The sequence below is a fragment of the Salvelinus namaycush genome, chromosome 6, assembly GCF_016432855.1.
Source record: "Salvelinus namaycush isolate Seneca chromosome 6, SaNama_1.0, whole genome shotgun sequence".
NCBI classification, from domain to species: Eukaryota; Metazoa; Chordata; class Actinopteri; order Salmoniformes; family Salmonidae; genus Salvelinus; species Salvelinus namaycush.
Window position 1 is genome coordinate 31159305 of NC_052312.1, and position 14605 is coordinate 31173909.

Sequence of the window (14605 nt, forward strand, 5' to 3'; positions counted from 1 at the left end):
CTGAATAACGGACTCTCTCCCCCCTTCCTTGGCAGTATACAGAAATGTCCCAGTTGGCTATGAAACAAAAGCATCTTCACCTCCCTCACGGACAAAGTAGTTCCCATCAGGTGATTATTATGTTCCCCTTTGTGCTTCTGACCTTAGTTGTGGAGCATGGTCAAAGAGAGAGTTATAATGGCCAACAGCCTTCCCCTTTAGAATCAGTGTTGAATGGAGAGCGATTTTTGGCACACTTCGTATCAATGCAAATCTTCATTGATACTAAGTACGAAGAGGTTCGCTGTTCATTCATCATTTTATATTTGTGCTCTTTAGGAGCTTGGATGGCTGTATGATATTTCTACACATCTAAACCCTTGAAATCAGTCACTTTGTTCTTTAGTTCATCTTGAGTTTATCCTCTTTGTGGAGTGTGCTCAGCAGCTACCCCTAGCTGCTGATCTTGGTCAGCATCTTGTTGATGGCCTGCTTGACGTGGGTGGTGGAGCTACGGCGCCTGGCCTTGCCCTGGACCACCTTGCGGCGCCTCAACTCGCGACACAGCTCATGGAATGCTTCCGCCACCATGCCACCCTCGTCGGCGCACGCCGAGCACTCGTAGAAGGCACACGCCATCTCGGCAGCCAGCCGCTCGCCCTCCTCTGTGCCCACCTGTCGGGCATGGTCTAGGTCGGCTTTGTTGCCCACCAGAACCAAAGGGACATTCTTGGGTTTCTTGACTTCCTCTAGGAGGCCTCGCAAAGGAGCCACTTCGTCAAAGCTGCCCCGGTCAGTGATGTCATAGACAATGACGAAGCCATCGCCCCAGCGCATGTGGCTCTCCTTCTGCTGCGTGTCCTCCTGGAGGTAAAGATACAGGAGGGGAGGATCTTTTTAGCAACAATCTTTCGGCAACTAGCTAGCCAATTAGAATACTGTTGACATTTGATGTTGACCAATAGGCCCACTTGTTGTCTGGTATATCCACAAGGCAAAGAAACAATAACTCTATGCAAGTCTTCATTGAACAAGTGATGGAGAATTGAGGCATCTGAACTGAAGAGCTTTTAAAAAAATATGTTTTCAGCTGCACATGATTGACTGCACATGTTTGTAATGGGTTCAAATGCTTTATTTCTCCTTTCTCAACATAACACTTTTTAAATCCCCCAGATTTGAACAGTCGGCTACCCTTCTGAACTGCAGCTGCTCCTGATTTCATCAAGTCGGTACAGCCAGTCCTGTCGTAACAAAACTTTCTAGTCGTGTGATGAAAAAAATTAAGTCTTAAACTTGCATGAGCCAGAGATGTTATTGGCAATAATAACTTAATTTGTTACAATAACTGTTGCATAACTCACATTGAACATAGTGATACTTGACATCTATATAACTGACCGACTTTTGAACTTATCTGATTTATGAGGTAAAAGGATGCCTTCGGGGTCCAAGAATCAAAGGCTTGATATGTACTCACCACTTTTAACAGCTTTGAAGAGAACGAAGAAACCTCAGCTCTACACTGGCTCTCTGACAGAAAAAGACAGGTCTAGCAACGCTTGGTTAGGCCCTCACCTAAACTCTCACTCCCTGCACTCTCAAAATAGAATGTAATGAGAGAAGGATGACTTGGCTCGATGTTTCACAGGGGAAATTAGTAGCAGGCAGAACACCTACGTACTCAGATTAGCAGCAGCACATTTATCGTATAATGTGTTTACCCAATGGCTGATTAGAACAGCATAGAGCAACGCTAGCTAGGACTGCTACTGTGAATAAACTCTAAGTCATCATTATGCAGTACGGTTGAACTGGGATATTCAATTGACTATGAATTATTCTTATTCTATTGCCAGTCACAGTAGAAACATTTCTCTACACAAACGTCTATGTTTTCTGTGCAAAGTTGCTGAAGCTCCAACCTGTCCGGCTGTGTCAAGGATCTCCATGGTCACAACCTCATCGTCTATGGTTGCTTGATGGCGATATGTTGATTCTGGAAAGAACAAAAAGACAAAAGGGAAACCCCATTTAGAAGATGGTGACATGTCTATGTCGCCTCAACCGTTGAGCCCACCTGGTTGTTTAGGTGGTCAATGAACCCCATCAAGTTGAATTGCCTCAGGGCAGCTTTACCAATAGGATGAGAGGTGGATACAGATGTGAATGCTGGCTATGACCCTCTTCGTTATACCTCGATGAGGAGTAATTTACCTGAATTGCCTCTTGTTAAAAAAAATCTGTGTAAACTCTCAAACCCTAAAAAGGCACTTCAGATCGCCCTGTTCAAAACATGCTTTTTCAAGCATGGTGGGTGGCTACTATTGGAGATGGCGGGGGTCTGGAGTTTAACCGCCAGTAACACTAGAACGCTCTGGTTGGGTGTGTGTTAGCTGTGCGTGTCATCATCCCTGCCTCTACCCAGGTGCCCTCTGGGACGCAAAACACTGTCTGCGTATGAAGTGTCACCGAGCGCGACCACTAGGGTGTTGATTTGCTGCCTTCTACAGCTAGAGGGTAGCCTGGGTCTCACGGGACGTCCCATTTCAGCTGCCACATCCACACACGTGCAGGCGCAGACCTGAACACACACATACACGCAAGTACATACACCTACTATGTGTGTTTGGGTATTGACAGCATGAACAGGGGGGCTTGGGGATGATTTAATGGTCCAACCTACATATCTGAAGATCTTAAGGAGGGCCAACACCCCAGTCATTTTCCTGGCAGCAAATAACTCATTTCCCAGCAACAACCTGGAGCCTCTAGCTGCTGTTGGTGTTATTTTAGAATGCTGAAAGAGAAAGTCTCATACCAGAATATTAACTGGAAACGTCAACAGATCAGCCCCCATCTCAAGCTGTTTGTACTTTTAACTACTACGCCACTTAGAAAAAAAATTCTTGTTCTGCTCACTCACTGGATTGCCAAGCATCTGCTTTCCTATTTGTTTCTATCTGTGCAATGTCATATGACCTCAATAAATTAGATTAATAGTAGATTTCTAGTAGGTAGTAGTTATTGTAGTAGATTCCTCTGCCCCTCTTATTGAGGAGTGACTTTAAGAGTTCATTCCATGAGGTAAATAAGATTAGATCAGAGGGGGGTATAAATTGTTGTTCACAGCTACTTTCGGCATCTGCATGAACATAAAGGTAACCTTTTGTATTAATGACAAGCCAACTTACATAATTACACTGCTCACATGCTTCCCATTGAGTGACAATTAATGGAATTCTCGTATTCCTATTCTAAGGTAGAGATAATATTAGCAGTTGCGTGTGTTAGCTGGGCAGGGTGGAGTCGGATAAATAAATAGCTTACAATTGAACAATAAACAGAGAACCACCAAATATGAAAAAGCATAGAAATGTAGAACTGTTTTTTAATTGTGGGGGGAAAAGTCCTGACAAGACTGCCGCAATGAACAGGGTTTGCCGCCATTGTCAAATTATTGGTGTCATGGCAACAAGCACGACAATGCTCCGGTCCAGAGGCGGGAAAATGCATTCCCCAGTGGAGGCTGCTGAAGGGAGGACGACTCATAATAATGGCTGGAACTGAGCCACATGGAAACCATGTGTTTGATGTATGATGCCATTCCACTGAATCCGCGCCAGCCATTACCATGAGACCGTCCTCCCAATTAAAGTGGCACCAACCTCCTGTGGCATTCACCCACATAAGCATACCCTTTTCCCATAGATTATATGACTATGTATTTATATATTGAATTGTGTATCTCCATCCAAAAAATGCTTTTCCTGATGTTAGTCACTGTAGCAGTCTTTTGTAATCATATTTACTTGATCCCCCTTGCCCAGGTTAAATCCTAACTCCTAAACTCTGATAATACAGATCAGAATTGAGGGAACATCAAAAAAGAACACAAGGTTTCAACATATCATATTCCTACAGTTGAGTTATGTAACAAGATGATAATGAAATGGAAAGCACTCTGTTGTAAAACAGCTTCATTTTGCACGGCTCTCTAATTCCCCCCCCCCCCCCCCCCCCCCCCCAAGAATCTGATAAAACAAATTAGCAGATGGCATCTCTTCAAAGTAAAGAGAAAGATGTGGAAGAGATTTCCTCTTACTATCATGGCTTCATCAAATCCATTTGTATGTGCAGACTGTACACCTACGCAAACTAAGTGCTTCCTGAATGTCAATCGAAACAGATTGCTGTTCATTTCATTACAGGCGTTTTGAGATTGACAGCATGGGGTTGATTTAAATCAGAGAGCTCCATTTTAGGGGTTATATCATCATATGACGAAATGACCAATTTTAGTAGACTACAAGGCGCGTTATTAACATCATATTACTTCTCTGGACTCACATAAACCACCGAAGGATATGTGTAACCTACAGTACACACACACTGGGTACTGTTTGCAAAAACATGATTAAATTGCTTCCAGACCCTGTTCTGAAACCCCATGAAATTAATCTGTCTGTTGTAATTCAATATTCTCAACGTCCATGTTTCTTACAGAGCTGTGAGCGCTGTCTCGCTCTCTCTCGCAGCCCAAAGCCTTCATCTTTCATTCAACCCTTGTGTGATGTCAGGAAATAAGCTGTGGTGGGTACTAGGTTATACTCTTGAATGCTGTTCGAATAACAAGCACTTGAGCCTGCACCAAAAAGTACATCACATTCAGGGGGAAAATGGGGAAACTGTCAATGGGAATCAGAGACTTGGCTTGCAGTGAGAAAATATATATATATATATATATATATCTGCCGGATCCAATTCCCTTTCCAGCTAATTGTTTGACAGCATGCTATAAGCATATTTTAGACCATTGGTATTTGTAGGAGTATATGTATATATAGCATCCATCACATTGAAATGTCTGCATGCAATGAGGCTTAATGTCTATATCATGTTACTGCTCCCACCATGCCAACAGTTGGGTCTGTGCGTTATATCTGTGTGTTATTCAACTTCTAATGAGGCTGACTCTGTACATAGCATGCCATCGAACAACCCCAATATTTTTCTAGCTTACAGCAAAACATGCCACAATAGGATATTCCTGCCAATGACAGGATGTAGGCCTACTATATGAACCTTACCCTTGCACGGTCACTGTGGTCACTTAGCCTATATATGAACCTGATTAACCGACAATTGGAGTGAATGAATGACGCTTCGCCTTGCCCTAAACTTAAGGCATCGCCTCTATCCCTGTCTGATAATCACATAGCATGTTAAATCACCGACCAGGCTAGGCTTGTGATGTAGTTTTGCTTAAAAAAAAAGAAACTGAGGTCAGGCCTAACCTAAAAAGGCCTATTGTCAGGAAATGAATCTGTATGATGTGTTGAGGAGATATGGGGGAAATATACTAACACATGGGAGTGATTATTATTACTTCGGTTGCTACCTTGATATGATAACTCGCAGCGATAGAAGGCTTTGACCGACGCAGCACAGTCATCTCTGGATCAAAACAGCCTTTGAGGTCAGATAAAGCCTTTGATACCCAAAATCATAGGGAGAGTGATTTACTGGCTGCACAAAACACACTAAGACTAGTGTTGTGCAGGTTGTTTTCAATGTTGCCTAGGACAGCAGGAGTAGATAGGGTGTCTTACCAAGCGTTGGGTCATACTCCCAGATGAAACGTCTGGTCAGAAACCTCACCACTAGAGCTGTAGAGATGGAGAGGGAGAGAGAGGGGTATTAACATACTGTGCTGTAATTGAATTCAATCAATCAACTTAAATATGGAGCAAGTAAAAACATGAAGATAGGATTATGTCTTGACAGACAGGGATAATCAGTTTGGGTGGGATGGAAAACGCTCCCCACTCAGTATCAGATGCACAGAGTGCTCATCTGATTACGCAACAATTTATTCAGTTCAAAGGGACAACAGCCTCGCTTTGATATGCACATCTAATCAGAGCCACTTACAAGCAGGAATGTATTAGAGACAGATGCGTGTAAGCCTTAAAGGAACGTTGTGCATACAGATACAGCAGCATGTCATCTGAATACAAATATGTATTAGCGGTCTGAATTTTTTGACATCTTCAAATACAGTGTGTGTTCAGAGACAGCCTGCTAGACCAGACATCTGTTCCCCAAATATCTAATTACCATTTACCCCTATCTTTTCTTTCACTTTGTGTCTTTGTTGTCATAAACGTGAAAAGCATAAGACCATTCTATCCAATGATAGTCATTCCCATAGAAATAGAAAAGAACACTACACTCTAAAAAAATGCTGGGTTGTTTGGATGACCCGACTGCTGGGTTGCAGGCATTAGGACATTTAGTGGGTTGTTTTCTTTAATAACTGATGGGTTACTGATGCTGGGTTATTGAGATATGACCCAGCAGTTTATTGAGATATGACCCAGCAGTTCAGATCAGAAGACTGGAGGGGTGGCTTAGTAGGGGTGTGTGTTTCAGGTAGTTACTTTTGGCCACCAGTGAGAGTAAATGTTAATATGTTCTGTTGTATTGTTATCACATGTTAAGGTTGAACACTGACACTTTTGTGGCTTAAATGAGGGTTACAAGTGTTTGAGTTTCTAAAGAGCCTATGCATATCCCAATGTTGGGATAAATAATACATCTCCTAATATTGCATCTCAATGTTGTGATATGTATATTTGAGTTTGTAATGTGCAAAATATATTCAAGAACATTTTACATTTTCAGGGTTGATATTTATCACGATGAACAGGAATTACATTTGCTCTCACGGGTGTACAAAAATAACTATCTGGAAGCCAAGCCTCATGAAAATAACCTATGGATTACATAAAATACCTAGCTGCTGGGTCAAAATAACCCAGTGTGTGTTCTGTCCAATATTTACCCAGCGCTGGGTTACCAAATAACCAAAATTGGGTTGTTTTTAACCCAGCGTTTTTAAAAGTGTAGCGCTATCGTCATTCCAAAGGTAGAGTCTCAGTTCAAATGATGAAATATCCTTATGTGCCACAGGATTGGAACTTTGACCTCCTGTCCTTATTGTAGAATTATAAACCCATTGGATGTAGTCACTGTAGCCACTTCCCTGTGGTTTAGAAGAGTGTTGTTTTACAAAAGGTAAAAATAGCTTCGGAGGACGACTAGGCTTCTACCTATGATTAATCCCACTCCTCACTTCAGCTGTGCCATAAATTATTATCAAAAAATGTTAAGCAATTGAATTTCTCTTTATTAGGCTACTGAAAGGCTGATTGTGATCTGATACTTTAAGTGCATGTAGTGCCTTTATTTGACATTAAGAGAGATAAAATAAGTGTTGTAGAGTGTGTTATTTATAGAGTTGACATTTCAGTTGATAGTCTAACTCCAAGTAAATACAATAACTTTGGACACTGCAGACCTAATTGCCATTCAATTAGGTTGATATTTGAAGATAATAACAGCTTGGTACTTCCATTCAATAGGTATTCGAGACATTTAAGAAAAGTGTTTTCCACAAGTACATAGAGTAGCCAGCCAAATAGAAATAGTAGCCAGGGTTCTAAAAGTTTTTAAAATCAAATTTTATTGGTCATATACACATGGTTAGCAGATGTTAATGCGAGTGTAGCAAAATGCTTGTGCTTCTAGTTCTGACCATGCAGTAATATCTAACAAGTAATCTAACAATTTCACAACTACCTTATACACACAAGTGTAAAGGAATGAATAAGAATATGTACATATAAATATTTGGATGAGCGATGGCCGAACTGCATAGGCAAGAGGAAGTAGATTGTATAGAGTACAGTATATACTTCCGAAGGAGCTCTATTTTGGTGGCCTCTGGTACATTCTAATTCCTTGAGTCTGTATACCCAGCTGATTAGCCGATGGCCGAAGTTGATGTCCACTCAGTCAAAAGTTAGGAACAGTTCTACATTTACGGGGGTGGTCTAAAATAGGGGAGGGTGGCAGGTAGCCAAGCGGTTAGAGCGTTGAAGCGAAAGCTGACCCGTCAAAGTGAAAAATCTGTGAATGTATCTTTGAGCACAAAACTTAACCCTTATTTGCTCTAGTGGCGCTGTACTACTATGGCTGACCCTGTAAAACAACACATTTCATGCAGGTATCTGGTGTATGTGACAAGAAAACATCTTAAATTGTCAAACTTTTTGCTTTGGGTTGTGCTGTTTTTTTATTGTGCACAGGGGAGGCTAGTGTATTTTTCCCCTGGTTTACATTCACTCTTTTGCAGGTTTTACTATACCATTTCTTCCATCCTAGACAAATTTTCTCATCTGCTTGCATGCGCCTCCCCTTTATCAAGGCGTTTTGGTATTTCCCTTATGCACTATGCTTTTCCGCACACTAACTTTTACTATACCACAGATCAATATAGCCTACCAGTCTGTCTATCCTGCCTTCTATCCACCATTCATAGTGATATTGGTAAGTGGGTCATTTGTACAGATCTGCAATAGGCTAACTACCAATCAAACCCCACATAAAAGCATTGAATCCACAACAACAAATAGGAATAGCTGATAGGCAGCGGAGAGGCCTGGTGCATCATGGAGCATGAAAGAACAGTGAGGACATGACACGCAGCTCAGATAGCTCCCCTATTGATTATGTTTTGGGACAATATACAATTATCCTACCTAGACTAACCTACAATACAATGAATAATTGCATTATTGTTTTCAAGTGAGTACAAAATTCTACTCTAGGCTGCGGTGAAAATGTAATTTGAATAACGGTGCTGGCCCAACGCCCTTTTTACTTCTGATACTGAGATGCGCTGTCTGTTGCAGATCATCATTCTCCCAAGTAGACCTATAATAATGTGGCCACATATGCTCCTGGCAGGCCCAGTTATTCAGGAAAGCTTAACATGCATTTAGCCTCCTCTCCAATCAGACAGGCTATTCCTAGCGCACCTAGAACCTAACACTTCAATATACCCTGAACATTTTTATGTATTAGCTTTTTTTGTGGCATAAACACAACGTTTTAATGTAATTCGGCTAGTCCAGAGGTCTCCTTTAGGCCAGGCATGCGCATGTTCGTCCAAAGTATAATTCCGCATCCTCAAAATGGCTGGACATTAAGGTTTCCATCCAGCCTTGTTATGGGAGTAAAGTACGTCGCAAATGTTTTTTTCATAACATGGGAAAGAATGCATTTTATTCAGCTAGATTAAATACATTATGATGAATTTCACATGGTGGGGAAAGTGCAGGTGACGAGGTTGATGGATGCTCCTTTCAATAAATATCGAGGGTCTTATTCTGGTGACATGATGATTGATGCTTGGTAGCCGTTTGACCCCCAAAAGTTCAAAATGCGATGGAAACCCATGGAACTTTTTATTGCATACATGTCATTTTTATGTATACACGCACAGATATTTATCCGCAACAAGTCAATTTGATGGAAACACAACTCTGATGGGGAAATGTGCATATTGTTTTTATGTATATTTTAGAATATTCACATGAAAATCTGTCGCCAATTGGATGGAAACCTAGCTATAGACACCCTAAAGACAATCGCAAGTGCTCTAGTCCAGTGTCCCTTTGATTGTGCCTGCACATCATGATTCACCAGCAGCCCCAAACATCTAAAGAATACGCTATCTGGTAAGAACACATTTTTATACACTGGGGCTGTTGTGTGGAACAAACTACCACAGCAACTCAAAGCCATACCAACCATAACCACTTTTAAAAAGCATGTCAAAAGCTGGCTACTGTGTTTAAACCTTTTTTGTCTCTATCTCTGCAATGTGTCTGTATCTATGTAATTGTAAAATGTATTTACGTAAAAAAAATAGGGACCATAATGGAAATAAGTCCCCTACTTTATTGCGGAATCCTGGTCACTTAAAAAGCTTGGAACTGCTCCAACACTTTGCTTGAAATTTACATAGTATGGCAGAGTTCCGCTCCACTAGCAGGGTTCTCGCCGCTCACCTTCCCACAATCCCCTGGACATTCCTCTGTGTCCTCATTGCAAATAAATGGGGGCAGACCTTCTCTTGCCAAATTGGTTGTTGGTGAAAACCCACTAAGTCAGACTTCAATGGGAGTATTGCGGCAGGCGGTAAAATGCAAGCTCTTTAACGCAAGCTGTTTTGCAAGCGCCACGATTCGTGGTGCTCGCTCCAGTGAGCAGCGCCGCCGGCTCGGTGGTCTAGGCGCCAAAATATGAAATCAGCTGAGTCGCGCATGGTTGACCAATGTGCAGAGTTCATCTTGTTTAAACAATGTTTTAATGACAACATTCGAGCTGACAATAACCGGGATTACTGGTCTCTACACATGGCAAGTGGATTTTCTCGCGGTTCAATTGCCATTTACCGAGGCCCATCTGTAAGTGCCTTTTAGACTCATGACCGAGTGCCGCGCTGCGCAGAACCCCAAACCTGGCTGGCTGCAGTCCGATTTGCCTTACAGGCCACACGCTCCAGCTGCACTTCCTCGGTGGCTAATTATACCGTTATCTACCCCCGGTAAATTAGTGTTGCGCATCACCGTGTAATCCAATTAAGAATAGGAGAAACCGGGGCTCGCTCTGTGTGGTCTATCTGCCGGTAGCGCTTCCACCTGGAACTCTGCAGTGGTCCCATGGTTTCCTTTCTCCTTTCCTTTCCTTTCCCCTGCCTGGGCCTCACTAACTTTTCCATTAGCCCCCCAAAAAGCCTAACTTGTAGGCCAGGGCACCCACCCGTGGTCCTGCCAGCACAGAGCCACAAGATCTCATAATGTACTGTACATGAAGAAAGGTTTCAAAGGCCCACATTATTCAAGATCCGATCTCACCGCTAACAGGCATTCAATCACTACCCAATGCCCAAAGTTGCAAAGTCTCTTGAAATTTTGCATGGAAATGTAGAACTACTCAGGCACTCCATCCATAGCCAACAGGTTGCATTACAGGGTCGTTGTTCTGTATGTATCTACTTGCCTTGCATCACTTGCCTCCCTCCCAGGTTGTGATATATATGCTCTTCTCTCTGTGGCCGTCTTGTGCCTGAGTGACTTCAAATGGGCCTAAATGGCCCAATTGAGTCTCAGAAGGTAATGGTTTCCTCGTGTCAAGCGACAGAGCCCCTGCTTTTGAAAGGGGGATAATAGGGAAAATTGCCTTTTCCTTAGAAAATGAAAAAACATCAATCTTGAGCTGGCCTGTTTTCTCCTCATAATTAGTCATTACAAGAAGGCTATTTTGTTGAGGCTGAGTGTCGCCAACACGTTTCATTTAGCCCTTATAAACAAACTAGGAGTCAGTTCTTTTGACCTAAAAATTATATTATTTCGATGTTTATGGATGGTTAGTTAGGGACAGCTCGAAATGTACTGGGGGGAGGGGCTGGTCCAACTCAAGGTGTCATAAAAAAAGAATGCACACCCCTCCCCAACATAAAACATACTATTTTCACATGACTCTCCCCTTGTAGTGTAAAATAAATTGAACACCCTTCCCCCTCATAAAATTAACTAATAATAATTTTAACGACCACAAATAACAATAACTATTGTTATAAATGTGGATATCAACTTTGCCACTTCAGCTAGCTTTTGTGGCATATTCGATGCCACGCAGGGCTACGGGCCAGATGAGCTCACTCTCCCTGCCTGTTTCATTACACTACGATCAGAACCGGCTGCAGACAATGATGGGGTAAAACTGATTTTCTACATTTTGATGCCATATTTATAATTATATAAACAACACATTTTCCACCAACAGGTTTCAGTGCCAGTGCACCACACAACCAATAAACAAAGCATACCGACTTCGGCACTTCATTATCATTTTCAAAACCACAATAAATATACTGTCAATCTCGACAGAGAATGCATCCCTCCCTACCTTGTAGGCTTACCCAGTATTGAAATCTTGGCTTGACAATCTTTAAATGTCAAACTTTTTGGTGTTTTGTAACAGATGTCTCTTTCCATTCATCAATTGGCCACTAACAGTTTGATTGATTTGTCAGTAAAAAAAATACATAAACTACCATTCAAAAGTTTGGTCACTTAGAAATGTCCTTGTTTTTTGAAAGAAAAGCACATTTTTGACCATTAAAATAGCATCAAATTGATTAGAAATACGGTGTAGACATTTAATGCTAGAAACGGCAGATTTTTTATGGAATATCTACAAAGGCCCATTATCAGCAACCATCACTCCTGTGTTCCAATGGCACATTGTGTTAGCTAATCCAAGTTTATCATTTTAAAAGGCTTTTTGATCATTAGAAAACCCTTTTGGAATTATGTTAGCGAAGCTGAAACTGTTGTCCTGATTAAAGAAGCAATAAAACTGGCCTTCTTTAGACAAGTTGAGTATCTGGAGCATCAGCGGGTTCGTTTACAGGCTCACAATGACCTGAAACTTGTCAGTCTATTCTTGTTCTGAGAAATGAGGGCTATTCCATGTAAGAAACTGAAGATCTCGTACAACGCTGTGTAGTACTCTCTTCACAGAACAGCGCAAACTGGCTCTAACCAGAATAGAAAGAGGAGTGAGAGGCCCTGGTGCACAACTGAGCAAGAGGACAAGTACATTAGAGTGTCTAGTTTGAGAAACAGACACCTCGCAAGTCCTCAACTGGCAGCTTCATTAAATGGCACCCGCAAAACACCAGTCTCAACAGTGAAGAGGTGACTCCGGGATGCTGGCCTTCTAGGCAGAGTTCCTCTGTCCAGTGTCTGTTCTTTTACCCATCTTAATCTTTTATTTTTATTGGCCAGTCAGATATGTCTTTTTCTTTGAAACTCTGCCTAGAAGGCCAGAGTTGGGTGCATATTTGTTAACGATAACACTGAGAAAAAAAAATGTAAAGGTCCAAGTGTCTTCGTCAGAGGGGATCAAACTGATTCAACACCAATTTACAGAGGCCAGGTCATGAAGGAAGGCTTGCTCATTAAATAGTTTTAGCAAGCGTCTATGACAAATCAGGACAGGTAGTTTCACTGAGCAGCCATTACGAACACAGGCTGTAAAACAGTGATCACTAAGGTCATTACAGAAAACCCCAGCCTGATACCTATCAGGATTATTTGTAAGGATAACATAAAGGAGAGTAGCCTTTATGTGGGATTGTTAATAATCTGAGAAATATTTAGGGAGTCCCATTGCTTTAGGACTTGGTGAGATGGTTTAAGCATGTCCCAATTTAGGTCACCTAGCAGTACAAATTCAGACTTATTTTAAGGGCCAGGAGAGAGCTTAGGGCATTTAGGGTACAAGTCGGTGCTGATGGTGGCCAAAAACACCAAGCAACAGTCAACAAAGAGTTATCTGAAAGTTTAATGCGTAAAACCAGCAAATACAATTGTTTGGGGACAGACTTGGTGGAGAAAATTGAGCACTGAAGGTGTTCCTTGGTAAAGATTGCCACTCCACCACCTTTGGAAGATCTGTGAAGCATTTCAAGGTCCTGAAGTGGCCTAGCCAGTCTCCAGATCTCAACCCCATAGAAAATCTTTGGAGGGAGTTGAAAGTCTGTGTTGCCCAGCAACAGCCCCAAAACATCACTGCTCTAGAGGAGATCTGCATGGAGGAATGGGCCAAAATACCAGCAACAGTGTGTGAAAACCTTGTGAAGACTTACAGAAAACGTTTGACCTCTGTCATTGCCAACAAAGGGTATATAACAAAGTATTGAGATAAACTTTTGTTATTGACCAAATACTTATTTTCCACCATAATTTGCAAATAACATCATTAAAAATCCTACAATGTGATTTTCTGGATTTTTTTTTCTCATTTTGTCTGTCATAGTTGAAGTGTACCTATGATGAAAATTACAGGCCTCTCTCATATTTTTAAGTGGGAGAACTTGCACAATTGGTGGCTGACTAAATACTTTTTTGCCCCACTGTATACAGTTGAAGTCAGAAGTTTACATACACTTAGGTTGGAGTCATTTTTCAACCACTCCACAAATTTCTTGTTAACAAACTATAGTTTTGGCAAGTTGGTTAGAACATCTACTTCGTGCATGACACAAGTAATTTTTCCAGCAATTGTTTACAGACAGATTTTTCACTTATTCACTGTATCACAATGGGTCAGAAGTTTACATACACTAAGTTGACTAACTTTGAACGGCTTAAATTCCAGAAAATGTCATGGCTTTCGAAGCTTCTGACAGGCTATTTGAGTCAATTGGAGCTGTAACCTGTGGATGTATTTCAAGGACTACCTTCAAACTCAGTGCCACTTTGCTTTACATCATGGGAAAATCAAAAGAAATCAGCCAAGACCTTAGAAAATAAATTGTAGACCTCCACAAGTCTGGTTCATCCTTGGGGGCAATTTCCAAATGCTTGATGGTACCAAGTGTGTATACATATATATATATATATGTATATGTAGGTATTTATGTCTAATTGACATCACCCGACACATCCCCCCCCCGAGCCCAGATTAGCAACCTACTGCGCGTCACCAGGGCATCGACAAAGTGGTCCTGGATCGCTTCTTTCGGGCGCTACCCCATGACATGAAGAGGGCCACGAGTCTATGCGCACCCTAGACCTTGGAGGGCCTCCTGGAAGCAGTGGAGATGCATAAGAACACTTAGGCACTGCTGAGTGGGAGCCAGGATGAGTCGGCGACCGTCCAAGGGGACGGAAGGAAAGCCCCACCGCGGTGTCGGTTGCAG

At 41.9% G+C, this 14605-nt stretch overlaps 1 protein-coding gene across 1 annotated transcript in view; it reads right to left on the reverse strand.

The window, feature by feature from the left end:
* Window positions 1-432: 432 nt before the first annotated feature.
* The window catches only part of LOC120049328 (ras-related and estrogen-regulated growth inhibitor-like), a 59864-nt gene continuing 45691 nt past the window's right edge, over window positions 433-14605 (reverse strand). The window contains exons 2-4 of the mRNA XM_038995579.1: window positions 5592-5648; window positions 1905-1978; window positions 433-843 (exon numbers count right to left, since the gene is read on the reverse strand). Coding sequence (XP_038851507.1) covers window positions 433-843; window positions 1905-1978; window positions 5592-5648 — 542 coding nt within the window. The remainder of the gene's footprint in view (window positions 844-1904; window positions 1979-5591; window positions 5649-14605) is intronic.